This window comes from Daldinia childiae (assembly GCF_008694065.1).
Source record: "Daldinia childiae strain JS-1345 chromosome Unknown Scaffold1, whole genome shotgun sequence".
Taxonomy (NCBI): Eukaryota; Fungi; Ascomycota; class Sordariomycetes; order Xylariales; family Hypoxylaceae; genus Daldinia; species Daldinia childiae.
This window is the reverse complement of record NW_022984642.1, coordinates 1,961,241-1,987,146: the sequence shown is the minus strand read 5'-3', so window position 1 is coordinate 1,987,146 and position 25,906 is coordinate 1,961,241. Positions and strand designations below refer to the sequence as shown.

At 45.6% G+C, this 25,906-nt stretch overlaps 12 protein-coding genes across 12 annotated transcripts; 9 read left to right on the top strand and 3 right to left on the bottom strand.

Annotated features, from left to right (window-relative positions):
* Window positions 1-410: 410 nt before the first annotated feature.
* GL218_00526 (Diphosphomevalonate decarboxylase) lies at window positions 411-1,562 on the top strand (the record flags this gene model as incomplete). Its single annotated transcript, XM_033576950.1, has 1 exon — window positions 411-1,562. One exon carries the CDS (start codon window positions 411-413, stop codon window positions 1,560-1,562), a length of 1,152 nt encoding a protein of 383 aa, XP_033442137.1.
* A 592-nt stretch (window positions 1,563-2,154) lies between these two features.
* GL218_00525 (putative cytochrome c1 heme lyase) lies at window positions 2,155-3,158 on the top strand (the record flags this gene model as incomplete). Its single annotated transcript, XM_033576949.1, has 2 exons — window positions 2,155-2,813; window positions 2,867-3,158. 2 exons carry the CDS (start codon window positions 2,155-2,157, stop codon window positions 3,156-3,158), a joined length of 951 nt encoding a protein of 316 aa, XP_033442138.1.
* A 331-nt stretch (window positions 3,159-3,489) lies between these two features.
* On the bottom strand, window positions 3,490-4,742 carry GL218_00524 (RUS1 family protein like protein; the record flags this gene model as incomplete). Its single annotated transcript, XM_033576948.1, has 2 exons — window positions 3,490-4,479; window positions 4,557-4,742. 2 exons carry the CDS (start codon window positions 4,740-4,742, stop codon window positions 3,490-3,492), a joined length of 1,176 nt encoding a protein of 391 aa, XP_033442139.1.
* Window positions 4,743-7,439: 2,697 nt separating this feature from the next.
* Window positions 7,440-8,522, top strand: GL218_00523 (putative rna recognition motif containing protein; the record flags this gene model as incomplete). Its single annotated transcript, XM_033576947.1, has 2 exons — window positions 7,440-8,230; window positions 8,303-8,522. 2 exons carry the CDS (start codon window positions 7,440-7,442, stop codon window positions 8,520-8,522), a joined length of 1,011 nt encoding a protein of 336 aa, XP_033442140.1.
* Window positions 8,523-9,032: 510 nt separating this feature from the next.
* Window positions 9,033-10,824, bottom strand: GL218_00522 (uncharacterized protein; the record flags this gene model as incomplete). The annotated part of the gene is made up of 3 exons (XM_033576946.1): window positions 9,033-9,637; window positions 9,939-10,647; window positions 10,711-10,824. 3 exons carry the CDS (start codon window positions 10,822-10,824, stop codon window positions 9,033-9,035), a joined length of 1,428 nt encoding a protein of 475 aa, XP_033442141.1.
* Window positions 10,825-12,941: 2,117 nt separating this feature from the next.
* On the top strand, window positions 12,942-14,360 carry GL218_00521 (uncharacterized protein; the record flags this gene model as incomplete). The annotated part of the gene is made up of 1 exon (XM_033576945.1): window positions 12,942-14,360. The coding sequence occupies one exon, from the start codon at window positions 12,942-12,944 to the stop codon at window positions 14,358-14,360; it is 1,419 nt and encodes a 472-aa protein (XP_033442142.1).
* A 108-nt stretch (window positions 14,361-14,468) lies between these two features.
* Window positions 14,469-15,035, bottom strand: GL218_00520 (uncharacterized protein; the record flags this gene model as incomplete). Its single annotated transcript, XM_033576944.1, has 1 exon — window positions 14,469-15,035. The coding sequence occupies one exon, from the start codon at window positions 15,033-15,035 to the stop codon at window positions 14,469-14,471; it is 567 nt and encodes a 188-aa protein (XP_033442143.1).
* Window positions 15,036-16,325: 1,290 nt separating this feature from the next.
* Window positions 16,326-17,513, top strand: GL218_00519 (uncharacterized protein; the record flags this gene model as incomplete). The annotated part of the gene is made up of 4 exons (XM_033576943.1): window positions 16,326-16,410; window positions 16,469-16,694; window positions 16,770-17,039; window positions 17,153-17,513. The coding sequence occupies 4 exons, from the start codon at window positions 16,326-16,328 to the stop codon at window positions 17,511-17,513; spliced, it is 942 nt and encodes a 313-aa protein (XP_033441644.1).
* Window positions 17,514-20,425: 2,912 nt separating this feature from the next.
* GL218_00518 (uncharacterized protein) lies at window positions 20,426-21,156 on the top strand (the record flags this gene model as incomplete). Its single annotated transcript, XM_033576942.1, has 3 exons — window positions 20,426-20,588; window positions 20,647-20,895; window positions 20,948-21,156. The coding sequence occupies 3 exons, from the start codon at window positions 20,426-20,428 to the stop codon at window positions 21,154-21,156; spliced, it is 621 nt and encodes a 206-aa protein (XP_033441643.1).
* Window positions 21,157-21,735: 579 nt separating this feature from the next.
* GL218_00517 (uncharacterized protein) lies at window positions 21,736-23,067 on the top strand (the record flags this gene model as incomplete). The annotated part of the gene is made up of 1 exon (XM_033576941.1): window positions 21,736-23,067. One exon carries the CDS (start codon window positions 21,736-21,738, stop codon window positions 23,065-23,067), a length of 1,332 nt encoding a protein of 443 aa, XP_033441650.1.
* Window positions 23,068-23,357: 290 nt separating this feature from the next.
* Window positions 23,358-23,969, top strand: GL218_00516 (RNAse P Rpr2/Rpp21/SNM1 subunit domain-containing protein; the record flags this gene model as incomplete). The annotated part of the gene is made up of 1 exon (XM_033576940.1): window positions 23,358-23,969. One exon carries the CDS (start codon window positions 23,358-23,360, stop codon window positions 23,967-23,969), a length of 612 nt encoding a protein of 203 aa, XP_033441649.1.
* Window positions 23,970-24,367: 398 nt separating this feature from the next.
* On the top strand, window positions 24,368-25,883 carry GL218_00515 (Zinc finger protein ZPR1; the record flags this gene model as incomplete). Its single annotated transcript, XM_033576939.1, has 2 exons — window positions 24,368-24,565; window positions 24,624-25,883. 2 exons carry the CDS (start codon window positions 24,368-24,370, stop codon window positions 25,881-25,883), a joined length of 1,458 nt encoding a protein of 485 aa, XP_033441652.1.
* Between the last annotated feature and the right edge of the window lie 23 nt (window positions 25,884-25,906).

Genomic DNA, 25,906 nt, shown 5'->3' with positions numbered 1-25,906 from the left:
TAATAGTAAAAGCCGACATAGAAGCAAGTGATCTAAGCATCATATATGTATGTGAGTGGCTTCGAGGTAAACTCCGAGGGGATTCAGAAAAGGGATTAGGTATTATTAAGAGTAAAGGTTTATAAGTTGTGTGGTTTCACGAAGTAATTGTTGAGATAAAGGCGTTGATTTCACCCTTCACTGATTGCGTTAGGCTTATTTTAATATTGTGGAGAAGTCCCTGAATCCCCTGAATGGTTCAAGTGTCCCCCTCCCCCCCCCTGGCGATCATCTACCCCTCCACCTTCTTTCTATCCCTTCCAACCCTTCCCACCTCTAATCTCCACCTATATAAAAAAGAAAAACAAAAACATCCTTTCTGACCGTCTTTTCCCTATTACTTAGCAGAACCCCATGCGAAATTTATAATAATGGCAGAAACAATCTACAAAGCTAGCACTACTGCTCCGGTGAACATTGCTGTAGTAAAATATTGGGGAAAGCGGGATCCTAAATTAAATCTCCCTACTAATTCCTCCCTATCTGTTACCTTGTCACAAGCAGATCTACGAACCCTCACAACCGCTACATGCTCCGTCACCTATCAAGGTCAGGAAGATTCTCTTATCCTAAATGGCGAACCATCCGACATTAAGGGAGCTCGCACGCAGGCCTGTCTACGAGAGCTACGTGCCCGAAGAGCTGCCCTCGAGGCCGAGAACCCATCTCTGCCCAAGCTATCCACGATGCCCCTCCGTATAGTCTCCGAGAATAACTTCCCGACGGCCGCCGGTCTGGCTTCTTCGGCTGCTGGATTTGCCGCCCTAGTTCGCGCCATTGCAGATCTATACGAATTGCCAAGCTCTCCAACTGAGCTCTCCCTAATCGCCCGTCAAGGTAGTGGTTCAGCTTGCCGCAGTTTGTTCGGCGGATACGTGGCTTGGAGGGCTGGCGAGCAGGACGATGGTCTAGACTCGAAGGCGGTGGAGGTTGCACCTGCGTCGCACTGGCCGAGCATGAGAGCCCTTGTTCTAGTCGTTTCCGCCGCTAAGAAGGGGGTTAGCTCGACATCAGGCATGCAACAGACTGTTGCCACGTCTGATCTATTCAAAGGACGTATTGCAAACGTGGTCCCGGCCCATATGGATGCCATGGAGGCAGCCATTAAGAATAGAGACTTTGCTAAGTTTGCGGAGGTGACTATGAAGGACTCCAACTCTTTCCACGCGTGTTGTGCGGATACCTATCCTCCCATCTACTATATGAACGACGTGTCCAGGGCCGCGGTCAGGGCCGTGCAAGCAATCAACTTTGCTGCAGGCAAGACCGTGGCCGCCTATACGTTCGACGCCGGCCCGAACGCTGTGGTATACTATCTAGAGGAGGATAGCGCCCCTGTTGTAGGAACGTTCTACAACCTACTACAAAGTACGGATGGCTGGAAGGGTGATGCTGGATCGTACAGCTCGGCGGCTACGCAGCTAGATGAGACTACATCAAGTCTGCTTAAAGAAGGCGTAAGCAGGATCATAATGACTGGCGTGGGCGAAGGACCGATAAAGACCGACCAACATTTAGTATAAACCATTAATACTACATCAACAATACCCTTGAATACCCTTGAATACGAAATACCCAAGTTCCAAGTTCAATTCCTCGGGATTCGTGGTGAGCATTTATTATTAGCTTTGAGTGGCGGCACGGATTGGCTACATGAGCATATAGAATGGTTGCAGCAGATACAAGATGACAGAAGAGATCTCAGATTCGGGGCATAGAAACTGTTTAATACTACTGAAAAATATAACTATCGGCAACTTACATAGATGTCTAATATAAGTAGGTACCTAATACATGTGATATGTCAATTTAGACGACCCTGAATCCCTCAGCCCGGTTTTCAATCGGCAATCGGCAATCGGCAGATTCCGATTTGGCAGGTGAAAGTCTCCACAAAAAAAGTTTCAATGCGACTGCAATCCAAGAATTTCTTAGTCGAGTTGATAACCTTCACCAAAGAACCTCACTCAAGTAAAGAAACACTAGAACTATGATTACTAGCTTCTCTGGCCTGAATTCGCCTTAATTAATTATACGAATATTGTACACGAAAATACTATACTATACTATACTATACAATTATAACGAGACTCTAGAGTCCAAGTTGCTACCACAATGTCAGACCAATCTCAATCCGAATGTCCAATCGACCATAAAAGTAGAGAAGCATGGCTCCAACAAGCCCGAGCCGCCGGTGCCACGGAGGGAGTACCATCCATACCATCGCAATCCCTACCACCAGACCATCCGTCTATTCCGAGTACCGCTTCGAAAGAGAACATAGAAAGCTGTCCCGTAGACCATAAGGCGCGCGACGCATGGCTGCAACAAGCTGCCCGAGCAGCTCCCCCACCTCTTCCGCCCTCCCAACAACAACCATCACCAACCTCGTCCTCATGGACATCCTACCTCCCACGCATACCATTCTTCTCCTCTTCCTCTTCCTCTTCTACACACTCCCAACAAGCCACATTACCACCAAACCACCCTTCCCTAGCCACATCCCGAGAAATCTCCACAATACCCCGGTCCTCGAAACCCCTCGATACCGAGACCGCGCGCCCCGCCAACACAGAGCAGGAGACCGGCGCAGACGCCACGTCGGGGAACTGGGTGTATCCCTCGGAGCGCATGTTCTTCGAAGCCATGAAGCGCAAGGGCCATGATCCGCAAGCCGCGGATATGCGTGCTGTGGTGCCGATTCATAACGCGGTCAACGAGCGCGCGTGGGCGGAGATCAAGGCTTGGGAGGAGCCGTATGTAAGGGGCTCTACGTACGTTATATATTACATAACTGGCTTGAGAACTGTCTGATACTAATTATTAGCACGGAATATAGCTGCGGTGGTCCACGGTTACATTCTTTCTCTGGTCTGAGCACCCAGATGTCCCCTCGTGCCCGCATAAATACTCTACTCGGCTACCAGGCCCCCTTCGATCGACACGACTGGGTTGTGGATAGATGTGGTAAGGAGATTGAGTATATTATCGATTTCTACGCTGGGCGAAATAGTAAGACCAGCGATGGAAGACTGTCCTTCTATCTAGATGTGCGGCCTAAACTAAACTCTTGGGAAGGTGTCAAGATGCGAGCTATGCGAGCTACTGGCCTGGCGTAAAGGGAATAGTTGTGAGCGTTACCTGTATAGATACTAATGTATTATAAGACATGAGTGAAGAGTTATCGTATAAGTATGATTAGCATGGCGCCTAGGTTGGTTATAGAAAGGATCGCTATTCACATACAATATTCACATGCACTATACCAGTCATATTGATTGAAGGCTCCATTGTATATCTGTTTCCTACTTGTAATAAGTACTCCGGCCTAAAAAGCATCGCATATTGGGGTATCATCCGGTTTACATCCGATTGTCCTTAAACTACCAGAAACCCCATTATCAAAGAAAAAGAAATCCGATACGCAGTCCTCCTTCCGTAGTCCCTCGACTAAGCCAATTTATTCTCATCGCCCATAACGATCCGGACAGAAGGACCCGTCTCCATAGCATTTGTCTGGAGGTCCCAGCCAGCAGCCTTGAGGCTCTTCCAGAATACGCTGTCTGCCGGCCAGTGTGATCCCGTGTGAGCCTCGACCCACGCTTCTAAAGCAGCTACTGTGGGGGTACCCTGTTTTAGGAAGATCTTTTGACCTGTGGGTTGTTGAACAATGACGTAGCCACGATTTCGGTACTTCTGATTCTTGAAGTGACTGATCTCGCGAAGCCGGGGGAATGTCGTAGCGAATGTGATACGCGGATTAACCCAAGTAAGAATTCGCTCTTTTGCTGCTACCTGGTCGGGACGAAGAATGGCACCACGAGGGCCGGATGCCTCTTCCAGTAGGATAGTGAGTCGCTGTCTGTTCAGGGTACGCATCTGTACAGAGCGAACAGCCTGGTAGTTAGTCCAGAGATGGACACCGACAAGAATGATCATCGAAACCACCACGGCTATCTTTCCGTGTACAATATGAACAAATAAGCTGCCGACCAGCATGCCTAGGAGTGAGATTACGGTCTCTTGACTTCCATCCTTAGCATTGAGCTCTGCAAGATTTCCGTTCTTGGCAAAGTGAGCGCTAAGAGAAGCTTTAGCAGCGCCGCCAGAGATTCCGCAGAGCGCGCGAAGAATGCCGGCCCCACAGAGTGCAAGGATCTTAGGATACGTGGGTAGAGCTGGAGACAGTAGATCAAGAAAAAAAGCTGAATCATTGACGATATCAGCAAGGAAGCGGTAGTATTTGCACTCTGGCTCTATAGCTCGACCATGACGGTGTGCAAATAAGATTGTGGAGAGTCTGCCGGTTGACTCCTGCAGCACAGTAAGAAGTACAGCTGCAGTTGCCGAAGAAGTGGAATCTCCAACGCCGAAACCCTGGAGCACGGCCCGGGACGAGAGGAGACCGGCAATTGTGCTAGAAAAAGCTTGGAGAGAGTCCTGCAGCAAATATTAGTAAATAGACATATAAGTGAAGTTATGTATGGATTTCGCAATCAGGAAGCAAGAAAACGTACGTAAATCTGGTAAGGAGTGTAGTCAGGCGTCACAGTATGGGGGTAACCGGCTGGGAGAAAGACGTCTAACACATCTTTACCGATGCTTCTCAAGGTCTTCTTTGGAACGATGGGATTACTAGCCTCATCGTAGATGCAGACGACCTCTGACTCATTCAAGGCTTTGATGATCTTAGGAGGGGCCATTGTGTTAGAGTTGCGGCGCGTCACAATGTGTTGCAGAAGAAGAAGAGGAAGAAGAAGAAGAAAGTTGAAGGTTTAACTATGGCAAAAAGAAGTTGTTTGAGTTTGGAGGGAAATATCAGTTAGAAGCACGGATAGAAATAAGGCATGTACCCCGCGAAATCACCCGGCGATCATTCCGCAGTTGCCTATCCCACATAACCAACTGTAAAACAACAGCTGGGAAAGCGCTACCAGGGAGTTTGCTTTTGTACCTGCGTCAGGTACTTTCATAAGGTTCCAACCACGTTAGTGGGGATTGAGCCTCAGCATCGTAGTGCAGATCATAGGGCTAAGTACCCAAGTACCCAATCCACACGAACAAGTTCTATATCCGAGGTACCTAAGTATCGTTCATCGACTTATGTTTGATAAAAGCATCTGCAAATTAAATTAGTGTTCGCTATTTTATCTTGGGTTTGCACTTCTTGTGAAAGTAACACTTCTCTAAGAGTATAGATCACGGATGAATTAAAATGTTAAAATAAACCTCTTAAAAATAAACCTTAACTAGGTAATTATTCTTTTTTTTAAATACTAACTATTATATAAATCATCATATATGTTCAAATTCAAGGCTGTTGTATGTGTTCAGAAAAGAATCGCAACATATATAATAACAAATTCATTATTTGTAAATAGATGCTTAATCTAAAAAAAGATACGGAACAAACTTCCCTGTCCATTACCAATATAAATAAACAAGTGGTCTTCCTAAAACTACAGCAAGTTTATCTAACCAAGCATACAGTTCAGTAAGCTTTAGCATCAATTACTAGTTCGAAATGGAAGAATCCAACAATCATAATTCCATGCTGCTTGACCTGCCTACTGAGATCAGGCTAATGATCTTTGGACTAGTGCTCCAGAAAGATAGGCCTATTATGCTATGTGGCAGACAGGAAAGGTTCAGAATCCGTCCTGACATTAATTTTGGATTAGTCCATTTCCCAACGGAAGCTTGCAGTTATCGCAGATCTGATATTGGACGCAACCTATCCGAAGCTGTTAGCAAAGCACCAGCCCCAGCCCCAGACCCAGACCCAGACCCAACAAGCAAGGTTCTGCAAACTTCTCTACTAGAAGTGTGCAAGAAAATCAATGCAGAAGCGACCCCATTGCTTTATTCCCGAAACATGCTAGTCGTCAGTCAGAAATGCCCACATAATAATCCACACTGGCCAGAAGACATTGATAATGCCCATCATCTAAAAAGGTTAACCATTTGGGTTAAGCCAGAGTTCATGGGCCAACCCCATCTATGGCAGCATGCAAGCGAACTAATTATTCTTTCGGCGGGTTTTATTAACCGAGTTACTGTGCTCTTTCAAGCAGACGAATACGACATGGACGGGGCTAAATATCAGGAAGCCCTTCAGGACCTTAATGCGTATATTTCCTGGTATCATGACAGGGAGCAACATTCAATAGATGTTGGCTTCTATCCGTCGTTGCAAGATGCATTCCGCGCCCTCTCATATTCTTACCAATAAAAAGGAAAAAGAAAAGGAGGGGAGACTGGAACAAAGGAGCTAAAAATTACGAAAATGCTATAGAAAATATCTTGAACCTACATCCTGTCAGATAACTACAAGGGTTATTTGAAATGCCTAAGGTTTATGACTAAGGTTTACCTTAGGATATTGTATCAGATGCGATTGAAGATTTCTTATTCTGGATATATGCCTTATTACCTTGTGCAAACCTTCCCCGCCTTACAAGAACAAAATGAAACAAGAAATAAATGACAAGGGAGGTAGAATTTTATTAGGGTATAAATGATTTAGGAGTAGATTTAAGTACTAGGAATGGGTATATAAGATGTGTGGAGTGCTCTCGTGAGAGGGAGGCATTCATAGCTTAAGCTATCTAATATTCACTAAGGCTACAATACCTAGTAAATATCAGGTATGGTGAGGTGTAAACCTTAGGCTTCTATACTACCCTGGGGGTAACCGCAAGTTAGTTAGTTACCTAGACATAGTAGTTAAATATCACCTTTAACACTTAACCCTCACATATTAGAAAATAGAAACTATCAAATGTGGCACCCTTGATTAAAGTCATAGATAGTGGAATTAAACTATCAATGCCTATCCTTTTATCTTCTTTCGAGGGCGCTGTATACCTGATCCTAATAGATCTACCTCTAAATTTACCCCTGCATTTACCCCTGGCCTATTTATATCCTAACAGAAACACTCAGTTAGTATGAGTTAATTGCATATGTCATGTTCATTAAAACTTATGGCTGACGTTATTGTTCTTGCAACGAAATAAAATCAAGTCTCTCTAGGTTAAAAAAGGGGAAGCTTTATAGGTTAGTTAAGTTAAACATCTATCTTATCTAATAATTGCAATGCTCTATAACATTCACATTGGATCACAAAGCGTGATTCAGCACTTTAATCTAGTGGAGGTTAATATTGGGTTTAACCCGGACCAGAAGCGCGAGTGTCCGCATTAGAATTAGATAGCTCGGTGGCTGTTTCTAGACCAGTCTTTTCCAACCAAAAAGTATACCTAGTTTTCCCAACAGCTCCACTACTTTCGCTTAAATACTTAACAATCCTCCTCAGTAGCTTTACCTATGTTATTTTTAATTTTCAGTCAAGGAGATCGTGATCTAATATTGTTCCACTAAAATCACTTGTAAGCACAATGTCTGGCACGGAGAACTGGAAAGACTTGTCCAACTGGAGGACCCGGGACCCAGTCACATCAACAGTCAAAAGCTCTTCCCAGTCTCGTGATTCCCGTAAAAATCTATTAGGAGCACCGTCCTGGAGAAGTAGAGATGTCACTAGCAATGCAGGGCCCCAGAGTCCACAGCAAGAGCCGCGCAAGATCTGGACCCCGAAAAGTCGTCCATTTGACCGTGAGCGGACAATAGACAAGCGACAAGAAGACGAAGGAAGCGCCGCAAAAGCCATTGCCGAAGGCCGGCGCATCTATATTGGAAACCTACGCTATCAGGCAAAGCCCGACGACATCGAGAATCTGCTTAAAGCCAACGACCTGGGAAGTTTTGAGTCGATCCATATTTCTATCGACCCCTTCACGGGGCGTAATCCAAGCTACTGCTTTGTTGAGTTCCCAGACCGCGAGTCAGCCGATCTAGCCATGTCTACATTAGAGGGCAAGATGCTGCTTAGTAGGGAGGTCAAGTGCCGTCCATGCATACCAAAGGGCGGCGCATCTGGAGGGAGACAGGGCGAGGGCTCCAAGCGCTGGGGCCACTGGACAGGAGAGAAGACTACTGTGGATGAAGGAGGTGAAGCATCATTAGGACAGGATATTGGAAAGGGGGAGCAGGAAGGCTCGTCGTCTACATTTACTAGACATAGGGATGATTTCAGCAACCAGCGGTTGTACGTCGGTGGCCTACCGCGGATGCACGACCAAGCAACCAACTCTGCAGAAATCAGAGAGTTATTCAAAGAGTTTCAAGTGTAAGTCTATCATTTCAAAACCGATGTGTTCATTGACTAAAAGGCAATCGCATTAAACTATCTGAATTACAGTGAAGCAATAAGCAAAAGGGTCACTGCCCATGAATCAATCCGTGCCAAGCCTGGCCATCATGATTTCTGTTTCGTTGATTTTGTGACGCCAGAGCAGGCTCAGGCGGCAATAGATGCCATCAACGGTACATATTTTCGTGGCGGGCGGCTGAAGATATCCTTTGCTGGCAGCCGCTCTCGCAAGTGGCAGGAGAGGGAAAACATCGACGTCAATGGATAACGTACGAGGTAGCCAAGTAAACAATCGAAATATCAACACCGACTAACGCCTCTGCAGAAGAGGTCAAAAGAAAATAAAAAGCTGGTAGTTTTTCAAGGCAACATATGGCCAACCCCCCATTCGTCACCTTTTTTTCCAATTACCCCCTCCCTTTTACTTCTTTTTTTTTTTTCTTTTCTCTTTTTTTTTCCGTCCTCTCCCTATCACCACCTCCTCCTTCACCATTACTTCTTCTCCTTTTGGCTTGTTCTTCATTACTTCCTCTGTTGAAGAGGTAGATGCCAGGTTGTTCCAATCATCACTGGGGGTTGAGTGGTTGCTATGATTGCCAGTGTTATAGTCACTAGACTTGACAGATTCCAGTTGCTTTCCTTTGTGTGACGTGCTCTAAGAGACCAATGACCGACCATACGGCCCTTAAACCAACATTCATAACATGGTTCACTTGACTTATCTTTTTGTAACTTTCTTGTCACCTTTTTTTGCCTCCTTCGAATCCTCAGTCGCATCCTATGCTGCCTTAGCAGCTTCTTTCTTCTCCCTGGCAAGCTTCTTTTCCAGACCAACTATGTACCGGTCCCATCTTTTCATCCAGTAATTCCATACGCGGATTCTCGTCTTTCTGACTGTCTGGGTTGTGGTCTCGGCAAACATGGTGCCCTTGTCAAGATACTGATCCAACCCGCCAGCGAACATGGCGATGTCCGAAGGAGAAGGAATGGAACGCATGGCTTGGGTATGGACTTCCAGATCGTGTATATATCGCCGTACTGTCATATCCTTGAAGAAGCTGAGGATACTTTCCTCACTCTGACGGTCCTTTGGGAAGGCATGGAATGATTCCCAAGAGCTTTTGGGGACCCTAGTAGGATATGCCCAGAACAATTCAAGTTCTACCTCTCCCGAATCGTTCCAACGGATCCCTGTTATCTTACGGTAAGACCATGCTACCACCCCTTCTGCATTATACTTCGGTACCTCGCGTTGTACAACTCCAAAAGAGTCTATAACCTTGTCTCTGTTTCTGGTACGGGATGAAACTCTGTCCGACATGAGATGCATATCCTGTTCGATACGGTTTCGACCCGTGAAGTCGACCTCTGAAGCTTCAATAGCTGCATTGATCCTAGTTTCATTGTCCATGTCTTTCAGCCACTGAGGACGGTTGTCTTTCTCATCATCGCTTTTTTCTTTTAGTGCAAAAGTTTTTTTACGTGCAAAAGCTTTTTTACGTGCATTCACTACAACATATAAAGGTTAGCAAAATCTACCAGATTTAGGGCAAGGAAAGAGTCCTCTATTAAGAAATTCCAAGGTCTAAGGAAATTGCTTTGAAGACAACAAATCATCAAAGTGAGGTCGGTAAACAAGGGCAAAGTAAACTGACTAGGTGAAGAAAATGGAAATTTCACTTACGACCATAAACGATGCCAGAAATGTGACTCTTTGCCTTAACAGATTGCTTTAAGTCTACATGATCAAGGGCCTTATCCAGATGGAGCTCTTCTCCATGAAGGGAAAGGCGCATGAAGACATCGAAGAAAGGCAGGTTGATAAAAGATGGTGCTTCATGAGAACCATTTGCCAATGCATCCCATCCAGAGAGTCTAGGCTGCAAGTCGAGATGGACGTTCTGCTGGAAAATAAGAAATAGTTCTCTAAGATCACAGCATCGACTCAAGAGTGCTAGGATGTGGCCAATAGTGTTTCTGGATTGTTTGCGAGTCCGGTCGCTCCAGTACGGTGTGGCCTGAGGCTGTCCGCTCCAGTCTGCCGACGAATGGCTTTGGCAGTCCCCAGTTATAAGGCGAATGGTACGGATCATCGCCAGACGTTTAGGGACAATAGCCGCCAAGAATGCGTGTAAATTATGCGCAAGGTCGAATTCAAAACTGTTAACGCGATAGAAGACGGGTGTATCTTCTAGCTCTCGATAGATAGAGCGACAAGTACGACTAAGAGAAACAACTACTAGATGTGCTTCATCTTCATCATTATCACGGTCACGGACCCCTCTCGGGTAACTGGTTTTACCCCATTCAAACTTGTTCGAGCGAGGAAACACCTGCCTTGGTCGGATGGGCTCGTCGATTGCTACGGCATATTCGTAGATGATGAGGCGAATCTTAAAAAATGATGTTAGTTTACTAGTGCTAGCACAGATTAGAGTCAGAAAGGGTACACATACCTCTAGAGGGACTTTCTTGAAGAGGGGAGAATTATTACGATTCTCTTGGGTGAGTAAGGCGAAAACATGATTCGGGTCATTAGTATTGATGAGGCTGCTGTTTGAAGCGGCCATGATGTCTTAGTTTTCACGTCGACAAGTGATGTAAAGTGATGTAAAGTGATATCACTAAAGTATGCAACTAGAAGCAGAAATGCTCTTGTCGCATATGTTCGGAGAAAAGAAACAACAGATAACGTGGGAAATATTAAGCGCCAGTTGGCAGAGTGCGAGTCGGCGACGCGTAATAGTAAAAGAGATGTGGTTTAGGGATTGACTTATAGGTGGTTTGTGTCAACTATGTTGACGGAAGCCGTCCCGAAAGGGAAAGCCTGGAAAGGAACTAGAAAATTGATGGCTCCAGTAACTTGACGAGAGAGATGAATTCAGGCGTGAAAGGAAAAGGTTTAGAATTCACGAACAGTGACGGGAGTCGAAGATATTTAAGTAATGAAATGGGTGGGAGGAAAATGGCAAGGCGACGAACCGGGCAACGAACGGGGCAACTGCAAAACGCAAGCCGGAAGGAAGTCGCGAGGCTTGTATATACTAGTTACCTAAATATCTAAAGTACATACCTTAAGTACGTTCCTTAGGTACGTTCCTTAGGTATGTTCCTTGAGGAGCACTTTCCTTTACAATCGCCGATAAGGTACGAGATAAGATGAAGATGTAAGTGCAAGTGCAGGTGCAACCACAAAGACGGACGTAGGTTGTGCTTTATACGGGTACCTAGCTAATTTATCTACCGCCGTGAGTCACACTTCTTCACATTAAAGATGTAAGAGCACATTAGAGAGGCAAGAGTAGATTCATTACTTACGATCTTGTTCGTAAGGGGAACCTGATATTTCCCAATAGGGACATAGAAGGAGACCTGCATTAGGTCCCCTTATCAGAGTTATAATATCAGAGTTATAAAAAGGAACGCTGTATCTCTCTGCCGGGAGGTAGGTAGTTTGAATTAGGTATGGAAGAAATAGTAATTTAAGTACCTATTACACGTTTACAAATAACCTATTGACATCTTAATAAGACAAAGTTCAGTCTTTCCATAGTTATATGTATTATAAACCGATAATAATGGCTATGTTCCCTTACTGTTAACGTAAGACGGACCTATTTCTACTTGATCACGGCCTTCCAAACACAAGACCCCTCATAACCCATCTCTTATATATTCCTTGTTGCCTCCTTGGCTTCCTTGTCCACTTACCGGTAGCCCCTTTCTTCGGCTTTTTGTTCTGGCGAGGTCGTGTGGCACCCCTTAACTTACCTATGCGAATCATCCGTCTTTCCCATACCCATTCGCATAAGCATTCGGTACACATTCCCTTACGATATCTTCTATTCTGAACATTGCTAGATCTGACACGATAGTGATTACGATAGGTGTGCCCACATTCGTAGACTTGGACAACGTCCTGACTTTTTTTGTCTTTGGCGGCAGCTACAACCTTTCCCGCCTTTAATGTTGCACACTTCTCAGCTGAGAGATGTGTACAACTGAGCTGGTAACGGCATTCGCAAACAGGGCATTCCTGTGCTGATCCTGTTGCTATCTGCTCGTTTTGTAGTTGAAAGTAGAGCAGCTCTCTTGGACTCAATTCATCACTATCTAAGGCCATGTTGTCAAGTCTTGTAACAATAGTTTGTTCCAATATTTTACACGTAATTAAATTTCGACTTAGGGGCGAATAATATATACCAACGGCATTATTCGTTGTTACTTATTTGAATTGTGAAACAAGTAAACAATACATATTCAACAGTGTAGGTGTAGCTCCAGTCAGCTATAATTTACTTATCTCTTTCTTCCTTGAAGTCCATTGTGATACAACAAAGTGAACATCGAAAAGAAAGACAATGTACCTAGATTGACGTTAGTTTTTATGTTTTACGCAGTCAGTATCAAATTAGTGCTATCCCCAAAGATCACGAGACCCTGTCTATATCAGTGATATTGTTTACCAATAGCTTATCTCCCAATGCTACATACCCAGAAAGGTAATAGTTCTTGCTTACCGATCCTATCTATATACTCATTTATACCCCTGGCTTTCCACAATGGGACTCGTCTTAACGCATTTTTTCGCTTCACTAACTTACCTCGGTTCCTTTCCTACTAGCAGCGATATCCCAGCGCCAACACCAACACGAAGGTAGAAGCAGACTCTGGAGGTGAAATTAAAATGACCCGACGTGCAGTTCAACCTCAGTCCGAGGCTCTACCAAAGCGCGTCTTCTCAATAGGATTTGGCATCGCTATACGGACTGGAGGTGAAGATGACAATACATCCCCGTCTAACGACGCCAAGGAGCGAGTCTTCGCCATCGTTACCACAGGCCTACTAATCCCCGGCGACGGACGACCTATCAAAGACGCGGCCCTAGTAATTGAAAATAAGCTCATCGCATGGGTCGGCTTGCAATCAGACCTACCATCACGATTTACCGAAGTGCCGCACAAATTATACTCGGTGCCATATTTAATGCCTGGCCTCTGGGATTGCCACGCGCACTTCGGCGGGGAGAGCGAGGAGGAGAAAAACGACTACTTGCCCATCATTAGCGAACACCCGGCGGCAGCCGGCGCGCGCCTCGCTAAAGGGTGCTGGGAGGCGTTGCAACGGGGGTATACCTCGTTGCGCGACTTAGCAGGGTACGGGTGCGAAGTCTCACGCGCTATTGAAGACGGGACGATCGTGGGGCCGAACGTTTATAGCGCGGGCTCATGTCTCAGCCAGACGGCTGGGCATGGGGATGTGTTTGCACTACCGGCAGGGGACGTGCTTTTGAATCTTGGCGTGTCGAGCGTGTCTGCGGGGCAGTTCGGGGCTGGCACGTCGATCATAGCGGACGGTGTAGATGAGTGCCGAAGAGCTGTGCGTTTGCAGATCCGGCGTGGAGCGCGGGTTATCAAGGTGATGGCATCGGGGGGTGTGATGTCACGAGATGATGACCCATTATGCGCGCAGTTCAGTCATGAGGAGCTGCGGACTATTGTCGAAGAGGCGGCGCGACAGAATCGTGTTGTGGCCGCCCATGTTCACGGGAAGCCGGGTATCTTGGCAGCCGTCAATTCAGGCGTTGCGTCTGTGGAACATGTGTCGTTTGCGGATGAAGAATGCATCGACCTGATCAAGGAGAAAGGCGTTGTGTATGTTGCCACACGTACCATTGTTGAACTACTGCTGCAGTCAGGTGGAAAGGGTTTATCACGGCAGCAGTGGGAGAAGGCACAACTATGTGGAAAAAATAGTTTCGTCGCCTACAAGTTAGCTGTTAAGGCGGGCGTACCAATTGCTTTAGGGACTGATACAGCACCGGGGTTCAATATGGCCATGGAACTGGACTACGCTGTGCAAGCCGGCTTGAGCAATCTAGAGGCGATCAAGGCCGCGACAGCCAACGGTCCATTGACTGTGAAGGGGCAGGCTCCCAAGACGGGCCAGTTAAAAGTTGGATATGAGGCCGATATCCTTGGCTTATTGAAAAATCCGGTCGATGACGTGAAGGTATTGCAAGAAAAGGCGACCATTGGGTGGGTATGGAAGGGCGGAAAGATTTATAAGGGCCCGGGCGTAGGCCCTTGGGGAGAAGAATCATAACCTCTACCTTAACAATTAATCATGGATTCATAGTCTATCGTCCATAGTATCGTTACCCGAGTACATATACAAGTACATAAATATTTCAACCCAATGAAAAACCAAGACTCATACGTCAATAATCAGTTTCTCTTCTCCTCTGGATTCCCTCCACCTGTTAGTTGATTCGATTAGAGTATGACATCCCTTCAACAGAAACGGCCATTTTGTCGCAAAACCCTCGGTAACTTCCCAGCCTGTTTCTGACCATGGCTCTCCCCATACTATCAACCCCCTGGCTTCTACGTCGTCGAATCCTTCGTACAGCCCACCAGCCATGTCTACGCAGAGATCTTCTTCATCATACCTACCGTGGTTGAGGATCAAATTATCTCGCATACCACCCCATGGAACAATATCTATCCAAAAATCATGTGCCACATGCTTCTGGACCTGGGTCGATTCAAAGTTGGGAGGTATAGTCTTAGGAGGAAGAAGTATGGTTTTTATGTTGAGAGCTGTGCCGCATTCGAGGGGCATCCGATCAAGGATTGATAAGATAGACATGTTGGTAATGAACGCTCGAAGAACGTTGTATTGGATTAAGACAAGGAGCCGATGGTCTGCCGAGATAGGAAAGGCAAAATCTGGGATGGTGATTCTAACCTGGTTGTGGCTATCGAGATATGGGATCATGGGCGGGATCGCTTGCCGTTTAGGGCTCAGTAAATTATTCCTCGCATCATGCGCGAGGTCTTGTCGTTGGCTGAGATTATAGCATGGGCGATCTGGTATCCCGTACACTTCATTTATAGCATTAAGTTGCGTATGAAACTCTTCCCAATAAGTAAACGGCCTAAGTCGTGTATAAAGATGAGACGGCACGCGTGGATCGGCGTTTAAGAGATTCATGATCTCTTGTGCCAGAGGACTATCTACATCTGGCTTAGGCAGTTTCGCTTGTCCATGGGACTCCTGTTCGTGGGACTCATGCTGGTCGCGAGTTGCTCGCTGAGCGGCCTTCTTTCGGCCTAATCGTGGCAATTATCAGCGATTTTTGAATTAATAATTAATATGGGTTATGTAGGCAACTACCTACGCCAGGCTCTTTGATGCAGTCGATTCTGTCGTTTTCTCCTTTCGCCTGAATTAGCCAAACCGGTCCAGTTATCATCTTCTACTCGCGCCTAGAAATCTATCAGCTGCACATTTCCCTTTGAAGTTTATGAATACAGAAATGGCCTTCATTCCCGAAAACAGGGGAACCCTAACCTCGCGTAACTGTACCATCGATGACACGTTAAAAGCCATTCTATGATATATTTGGTATTGTCATGTCGCGGTTTCTGCGAATTGGATCAAAAGGTTGAAATCCCCGATCGCGGCTAGATTTTGAATTAAGACCTTTTAATGCACTCTGCTTATTAGAGACCGGCGGATGGTTGAATGATATGTGTCCCGGAAGCTTAAAAGAACGGCCTCGGCACCAAGGAACCGTCCGAGTTGGCCCTCTTCTTTCTACTTCGGGCGTCTTAGCCCCGGGAACGTTGCTTTAGCGCTGCAGGGCCGCAGTCTTGGGAATGAGCCAAGCTATTTTGGGAATAGCGCATCTGCCATCTGCTTATCCTGCATATACCCCTGTTCGGTTTAGAATCTACAATTAGGTATATAGGTACCTATGTTAGGTACCTAGGTATAGATGGAGATATCGACAGCTTTAGACCTTCATCGACTAGCCGAGCTGTATACCTAGGTAGGCAGTCACAGAAATGCATACTATTCCTATTATTATGCACTGTTTCAAGTATGAAGTTAATAGTATATAAAAGTGCCGCCTTCGCAGACAAAAGCATCCATCCATAAAATGTTTCACTACCGGCTCAATAGGTTTAACAAAATATAGTCGCCTCAAAACCTCTACCACTATCTAGATTCGCAACTAGGAATTTTTTTAACGATACAAAATACTAAGCACCATTTATCAACATGCCTGCGATATCTGGATTCGTGAACTTCAACCCAGACAAAGATATCCCGTCTCTTCAGGGTAGAGTTATCTTCGTCACAGGTGGTATGTTATTACCGTCTTGGTTTCACTTCGAAAATCCATGTTGGCTAACTATTCAAAGGTACTGCTGGTCTTGGGCGAGCTTCAGTTAAAGCCCTTGCAAAACATGACCCTACCCATATTTACTTCACTGGCCGCAATGAACAAGCCGGCGAAGCGCTCATCGAGGAGATAAAGAAGGCGAATCCGTCCGTGGAGATGTCATTCTTAAAGATGGATATGACTTCACTGTCTTCAGTCAAGAAAGCTTGTGCTCAGTTTACTCATGACCGCCTCGATATTCTTATGTTAGCCACATTTTCCACTTCTTCTCCAAATATCATACAGCAGAGGAATATCAATTTTAAACTGATGACAAATAGGTGCAATGCCGGCATTATGGATAAACCACCGGACCTAAGCGAGGATGGTTTCGAGATACACTTCGCAGTCAACCATCTAGCACATGGTATGATCATTCAACAAGTCCTACCTGTCTTACGGAGGACAGCTGATTTGCCTGGCTCCGACGTGCGAGTTGTCGTTCTTACATCCGCTGGCTGGCGGGGACATCCGAAAAATGGTATAGATTTTGCCACTATTCGTACTAAGCAGGAAGACTTGACATTGTTGGGATTCAATCTTCGCTATGGGTAGGTTACCTCTTCTCGATGATCAGCGACCGGGCATGAAATATATCTTGTCTGAACAAAATGTGAGTATATTTAGTTATCGATCTAGGACTAATTGAAGTAAACTCTTATAGACAAAGCAAGATCGCAAATATAATCTACGCAGCTGAGATAGCGCGGCGGTATCCAAAGATCAAGGCTGTGTCCATCCACCCAGGTGTCGTCACCACAGATCTAGTAAATAGCTTGCCACTGATGAGAAAAGCATTTGTGTATGGTGCAAACTGGATGTTAGGTGGTGGCGTGGTGGACGAGAGTATAGGTCGCCTAAATCAGCTCTGGGCAGCAGCAGGCGCGAAGAGAGATGAGTTGGTAAATGGAGCATACTATAAGCCCGTTGGTGTACAAGGTAAATTGGATAAGATAGCAGTGAGCGAGGAGTTAGGTCATGAGCTATGGTCATGGACTGACGAAATGTTGGCGAAGGTGGCGTAAGCCGTACTAGATTATAATATAATACTCTGCTCCATAGCCTTATTAAGAACTAGGACAAGTAGCTTTTGTCTTAGGTTAAATTATTTAATGACTTGACTAGCTGTAGAACGATTTGAACATCGTTACAGATGAGCCGAGTATGAATTGCTAGGATAAAAAAAAAGCCTTTAAGTTACTGGGATATCTTCGTATAAACAAGCCAGTGGGTGAACACTTGACATGGAAATGATACTAATATCATGAGGTGAAGTAAGAAGCAAGGAAATTACTTCGTCGAGAAACTATAAGCTAACTATGGGAGCCTACGGCCATGCATACTGAAAGTATCCTTTGCTCTAGATATGTTATTTAGAATCCCGACGACTAAGGCATAAAATGTTTCACAAATACGCGTATAGCTTGATTTCCGTGTTCGAATAATTTGTCCGCTGGTGATGACTTTGCTGGATCTCTTTACTCGCCCCTACGTTGACGAGTTCATGCTTAGAACAATGAGTACTATACGAATATTTACTAGGTACCTCAATTGCGACAGTAGGGGATTCAACGTTGAGCCAAGAAATAGAATATTTAACGCGTCACGATTGATTCATGCGATGTTTGAAGGCGACTACGTTCTTGATATCTAGGCACCTACCTAGCACAAAGTTGAATCGGCTTCCTCGGTTTCCGTAAACCTTACGAAGATGTCGCCATACAATTAGAAACATCTATATTAGAAAGATTTCGCTACCACGACATGGATTTCGGGATGTCGTATTTCATTTAGGCCCCGTACTCGTCTACGTCGAGGTATTTCTACTGAAGCGAAATCGAATTTAAGGTATTGTCGAGGCGGTGCAGTCGCTCGTATAAAAAGTCCAGACAGATTTAGGGGATAATGATAAGTTCGACGTACGCAATCATCATGGCTCCGATCATAAATCCATGTAGAAAATTTTAAACACTGAATGTTTATTTACCTATTTACCTCGTCGTGAGCTGAAAGGTATTGAGTAATAAAATATGTCGACAGGTTATTATTATCAAGTCAACGTTAACACCACGAATAGGAGAATAGGAGTCTACCCCTTGCTTAAATTTACTAAGAGGCCCTTACCCAATTCTGTTGAAATATGGTAACATCGGGCATGCCGCATGCATAAGTTAGTCCCGACATCATGAACCAGACTTCAAACATTTTACGTCATTCCTAAGAGTAGAAAAAAAAGGAAGGATCTCTTAGTGGTAATAATACCACCTGATCTAAGTAGGCTATTGTTTCACGCAACAGGCTTGGTGAGAATTGTGACTATTACGACTCTACAGGATAAATGACATTATCAATTAAAGAGTACTAGGAATATACAATTGCACAACTTTCGTCACAACCGGGCAACTTATGTATTATGTATGATGCCTTAAAAGCGACAGGGCCAGTGTGTGGGTGATGTGTCCATTAAAGTCAATACATACATAGCTACCGCAAACGAAGCTAATACATAGCGGCAACGAAGTCGGTGAGTATGTGAATGAAATGGCATCAGCATGAATTGAAGTAGTATCAAGATCGACAACGACAACCTGCCCAGTGTCCCCGTGCTGCCTCAGTGTCAACATGTGCCGGCCAATATAACCCTCCTGACATTACAAGGCTATCTTGATACCCCCAGTTTACCATTCAGGAACCAGTTGTGATCGGCTCACTAGATCGTTTGATAGTCAACACTATGGCTCTTTTCTCTACTTGGGTCAACATAGCTGGAGTGGATTGGAGTGGGCATATCATTTAACTACTATGTAAGTAATTTGAGTTTGCTTTGAATGATGATGCGGTGGTATGGCCTCACTACGACTAGATTGTAACATGCCGGGGGTCTTTAAAGCTTAAACACTACACCTCCGCCAGGATGGTAACCGTTAGGGGCTCCACTGCCCCATACACAATCCACAAGTAGCGGCCAGGGGATTTTATATGGGAAATCCCCTAATTTCTACTTTTTATTCTTTTGTTGATTTCGAAATATGAAGATGTTAGGCCTCGCACAAGCCACTCATATGGGCCACCACGTATTTTCTTCATATAAATTGCCCTGTAAGTTACCTGCGGGACTTAAATGGGGCAGGATGGAGCCCCTAACGGTTACCATCCTGGCGGAGGTGTACTGAATAGCTAGTGCAATTAGCTCATGACGAAGTAAACAGACGAGTTGCGTTTTCGACATCGCGTACTCCGTTGGCGTAAATAATTAAGGATGGCCGGCAACGGAGTTTTCGGCATGGGGAGGGATAGGTAACATTGTGATCGTCTCTTTAACCACGTTGGCCAGTGATATTGGTCAATGCGGGGGTAATATAACCCCTTAGGTTAGTATCCGCCCCTTTGGACCGCAACGCACGGTTGATAGATCCACTTCTCCTTGAAATGGCAAACAATTCGACCGTAATTCGACAATAAGCTTCGTCGTGGAAAACAGGTGGAAAACATTGCAAATCCTAGCTAAATCCATCCGGCTGGTACCCGTTCTACCATGTGCTAACCATGTTCGCCAAGGTTTAACCCTGAATGTTCCTGGCTAGCAAAATGAGAAGAGAGGAAATGTTCATCGCTATTCTAGTCCCTGACGAGTGACGACATCACAAGGGATGTTAGACTCTACCAGAGTGGATGATGGTAGAATCAACATGGGCGAGATGAATGTAAAACTCAGGGGCGATGGGTTGGCAAGTCGGCAGTCTCGGGGAGTATATATCTGCCATCACCTGTCAGCATCATCAGATACTTTCTCTTGCTCCTCATCCCATCAGCTTTCAGGTTCTCTCACCCAGTCGCTCTCTACTTTCCAACTTAGTCACTCTTTGACATCTCAAGCTCTCAGCTTTTCCCACTGCTTAATATACCCTTCCCGTCGATAACCACATCGCCAGCCAAAATGCGTTTCTCCAACTTCGCTCTCGCTGCCTTCTCTTTTGGCTCTGCCATCGCCGCCCCGGCTGCTCACCAGAACAATGCTCGTGCCCTCGAGATTCTCGCCACTGCCACTGCTACTGTCGGCACTGTCCAGAAGACCGTTGACGGTGAACTCAAGTCTATCAGTACGTTTTAGTCGGAATGATCACTATTGGTCGGATTTGGTATCTAACAAAGTCGTAGCCAGCCTGTTGGACGTCAACGTCAGCCTCAACACTTCTGCTCTGATCCCCCAGCTCGAGCACGCTCTCCTCAACATTGCCGGCGAGGTTACCAAGATCGTTGGCGATGTCACTCCCCTCGTTACTGAGGATATCCCCAAGTTGCTTGACACTGAGCTTAAGGCTGTCCCTGAGCTACTGAACGGCGTGCTCTCCATCGCTACCGGTGTTAAGGCTACTGCTGATCAAATCACCAAGACCGTCCCTGCTGGTACGTTTTATTTCACTATTTTCGTACGTTTTAATACTAATCTATTTTGTAGATGTCCTTAAGGCTGTCCAGCCTGAGCTCCAGCTTGTCCTCTCTACCGTCGAGCCCGTTGCCAAGCCCGTCCTCGGCTTCGCCCTTAAGGTTGTTGGTGGCGTCGTCGGTCCTCTTGCTGATGAGATCAACGGCCTTGTTGGTCAGCTCCAGGGTGTTGTTGGCGGCCTTCTCAAGATCGTCGGTGGCATCCTCGGCAGCATTCTATAAGTGCATCGCATTACAGTGTAGTGGTAGTTGATACGTGTTGAAGGAGTAATTGGAATAGCATATAGGGACAGGAAATCTGCATGCTCATGATTAGATGCTTGGATACCTTTTGGCATTTATAAAATTTAGCGCGCAAGCCGATAATCTTCAATTGATAGCATAGAGTTGTACGTCCCGATTTGAACTTGCTTATATTGTGAAGTATGTGTTGATTTGTGGTGGACATGAATGAAGCGTAGTGAGTCAACTTTTATTATTGTAAATATGTCGACTGGTCCTTTTAGTATTGTTTAGCTCTTTGATGGACTTACGCTTTGTTGGTTAGTTGAAATACCTTTGCAAGGATGATAAAGCATGTAAGGTAACATTAGAAAAATGTTCCTATTACTGGTCACCCAATCTAATTCCTATACCTTGACCACCTACCTTACGTACCTATACATATATGTATGTAACCTTAGGTATAAAACGGTATGCAGGTGCCTCTTACCGGATATATATTGCTATTCGCCTGTATTAAATCCGCTTTTATAATTAAAAGCTTCCCAATAATTCATCAATAAAGAATAGTCGCTTATAATGGCGTCTTTATTTGGCCTCGCACGGCGCAATTGGTTAGTGTTCAACCCTTCCGAAGCTCCTAAGTCGACTGGTCCGCTCCGGTTCGGAATCCTCGGTGCCGCTTATATTGCACCGATAGCTCTTATCCTCGCGGCAAAGACTCATCCGGATGTTGTGGTTCAGGCCGTAGCCGCTCGAGATCCGAAGAAGGCGAAAACCTTTGCCCAGAAACATGGAATACAAGAGGTGTCTTCGAACTATCAAGGTAACTGCATGATTTTTGACTTTGTATATTACACTACGTTAAGAACAAATACTAACCATTACTACGCATCGGCACTTGAAGATTTACTCGATAATCCTAATATCGACTGCGTCTATATACCTTTGCCTAATGGATTGCACTTCGAGTGGGCTCTTCGGGCCTTGAAAGCTGGGAAGCATGTTCTATTAGAGAAGCCGTCGGTGGACAACGTAACTGAAGCGGAGGCCCTCTTCAAAAACCCTATTCTTAACAGCCCTAAAGCGCCAATCCTACTCGAGGCTGCGCATTATGCTTTCCATCCTGCTTGGACCACATTTATGTCATACGTTTCACCTACCGACGTTTCCAGTGCGAAAGCAGTGCTATGGGTTCCGAAGTGGAAGTTTGCCGCCGACGACATCAGATACCAGTATGATCTGGGAGGAGGCGCGCTCATGGATCTTGGAACATACACGGCGAGCGCTCTTACCCGCGTGTTTGGCTCTGTGGCAGAGGAATGTGAAGAATGCCTCACTCAGGCAGCCTCCTACGATTCGAGATGTGACCAGCTTTTCAAGGCACGGTATAAATTTCCAGGTGGCAGGCGGGGCGAGATGGAGGGCGATCTAAAAGCGCCCCTTGATCGCATGTCGCCTAATATTTACGTGGAGCATATTCCTATAGTGGTATCCAGTGCGGATGTAGGGATCCAAGTGCCCAAGGATCAGGAAGTGGTGCGTATACGGAAGGTCAAGTTCTCAAATTTTGTCATGCCCACGATTTTCCATTCCATCCAGATAGACGACAAGTTCCTAACAAGGAAGATTGGGGACAAGTCTGGAACTGCTATTAAGAAGTGGACGAAGAGCAAGACAATCAAGGCCTACACATTCAAAGAAGTTGACATCGACCAACCGGGCGAGCCTTCCTGGACGACTTACCGATATCAGCTGGAGGGGTTCGTTAACAAAGTCCGTGGGCGTGAAGCACGACAGTGGGTGAGCGGCATTGATTCGATCAATACCACAAAGATGCTTGATATGGCTTATGTAGCTGCGAAGTTGCCATTACGACCTACGAGTAAGTTGGTAGATAGTAGTATATGACTCAGGGAGGAAGGTAGTTGCTTCTAGGATGCGATGTGTTTATGTTAAGGGATGGGGATTTATGACAACAGAATGATAACTTCCCTTTCTATGTAGTTACCTATGTTACATACATGGGTATCATATGTGTATCCTCATAAAAACAGTAGTATATACATATAAAAGATATATGCGTTAAATGGTTCTTTAATGGGTCTCCGAAATTTCCCACTCCTCTGGTCTGTGAGAAAAACAAGAAAAACAAGAAAAACAAGAAAAACAAGAACCCCTATTTGACCACAATTTTCAACATGGCAAGCGAGACTCTACCGCAAAGCCTTGGATTTCTCACTAATGCCGCTCATATTCTCGTGAAGACGGCACCTGAGACATCGGCGTATCTTATGACGCAGCGGAACTCGTTAATATTCCACAATGATTTAGAGCAGTCGGACTTGCAAAGACAACACGTGTGCGGTGCTTGTGGACATATTATGATTCCCGGCCAAGGGAGCGAGCTGAAGCTGGAGAGAAAAAAGAAACACCAGCAAAAAGAATTGAAAAGGAAGAACGGTAGCTCCAAGGTTATAACTGGGAAGAACACACTAACAGCCGACGGTCGAAAGAAGTTTACTTGTGGGATGTGTGGTCGGTATACTGATATCGTACTTCCTCCCGTAGCGCCTATATCTAGGCGTCGCCCACTAAAGTCAGCAAAGTCCCTAAGTTTAGGCACGGCTCACCGCAATGCGTCTATACTCCCCGAGCCAGCTAAAGTCTCAGTCTCAGCAAGTGCTAGCAGTAAGAAAAGGGCGAAGAGTAGGAAACAAGGTCTTCAAGCTTTACTTCTACAAGCTCAATCTTCTGCATTGAAACCTCAGAATGGCCTTGGCTTGAGTTTGAGCGACTTCATGTCAAAATGATTTATCTACGTGGTATTGGGATTAGGTACTTAACCTAAGGTATTGAATTCCATTATATTCACGTTTAGGTACCTATGTAGATCGCGTGTTACGAGGTACCTAGGTACATTGCTTACAAAAAGTTGCCATTGGCAGGACACTTCTCGACCCTTCCAACAGGGGCTAGCAATCACTAGCTCCCGGGCGATTGTGGTGCTGTGTGCCACTGATAAGATTTTGATTGTGGGATATGTCATAACCCCGCGCTACCGCGACAAATGCCCCTCCAAATTTTTATTTTGAGTCAAACAGAATAAAAGTAGTCGATCAACATATTTACCTACCTATATTTTGACAACGAGCAAAGAACCAAAACAATTTATTATCGACAAGAGCTGAAAATAATAATACGATTCAAAATGCCTACAGTCGACGAACCAGGACACTCTACTATAGTTTCTCCAACCGACTTCTTCGAGTCCATCGGTCAGAAAGCTGGACATCTCGCCCCCACTACCAATGGAACAAATGGAACAAATGGAGTCGCGGATACGAATGGCGACGATGAGAAGGTTGTCGAGGAAATCGAGTCGCTGTGCATGAACTGCCATGAAAACGTATGTATTATTACTAAATTTATTTAGTTTTAATCATCACTGTCCTGACATTCTCTAGGGCATAACACGCATGCTTCTTACTTCGATCCCCTATTTCCGTGAAGTCATACTCATGTCTTTCTCTTGCGACAAATGTGGCTTCTCAAATTCTGAGATACAGTCGGCCGGTACCATCCAGCCCAAAGGATCGAGCTACTTACTGCGACTAACCGAAATGGCCGATTTCGAGAGAACGGTGATCAAGTCTGACACTTCTATTGTCAAGTTCATTGAACTCGATCTAGAAGTTCCCGCGGGCCGCGGACAGCTCACGAATGTAGAGGGTCTCCTAAGAACGATCGTGGATGACCTTGAGCTTGGACAAGAGGCGCGAAAGGAACAAGCACCGGAAGTGTATACTAAGATCGACGAAATAATCAAGAAGGGCCGAGAAATGTTAGCGGGCGAGTCCTTCCCATTCCGACTTTCCGTTGACGACCCGGCTGGAAATTCCTGGATTACTCCTAACATGCGTGATGGTGTTGGCAAATGGGAAAAGCATGAATATGTGCGCACTCCGGAACAAAATGAAGCACTGGGACTCGCCCCTGCGAATCCGACAACTAGTGCTGGTCAATCTACGGAAGATGAGGATATAATTCCAGACCAGGTGTACGAATTCCCGGCCACTTGTCCTGGATGCATGCACCCTTGCACAACAAACATGAAGATGGTGGATATCCCGCACTTTAAGTCTGTTGTCTTGATGTCAACTGTCTGTGTCGACTGTGGATATCGATCCAATGATGTTAAGACCGGAGGAGAGATACCAAAGCTAGGCAAGAAGATAACATTAAAAGTCGAGACCGAAGAAGACCTCGCTCGAGACATCCTCAAGAGCGAGAGCTGTGCGCTTGAAAGCCCCGAACTCAACCTCCAAGTGAACCCCGGAACGCTGGGTGGCCGATTCACAACCGTCGAAGGTCTCCTGACGCAAGTACGCAACGACCTACACAACCAGATCTTCGAGACCGGTACTTCGGAAGGAGGCGACTCTCTGAGTGATAATGATAAGTCGCAATGGGCGCAATTCTTCAAGGACATCGACGCCGCTATCAAGGGCGACAAGAAATTCACTATTATCCTTACCGACCCACTAGCCAGCAGTTACGTCCAGAAAGCTGTCGACCCAGATCAGGTCGATCCCCAGATCACGACAGAGGACTACGAGCGCACAGAGGAGGAAGAGGAGGATCTTGGACTTCTCGATATGAAGACCGAGGGGTACGAAGCGGATGCTATTAATACTAATGGAGATGCGCAGACTAATGGCGCTTGATGGAAGGTTATGTAAATAGGTTG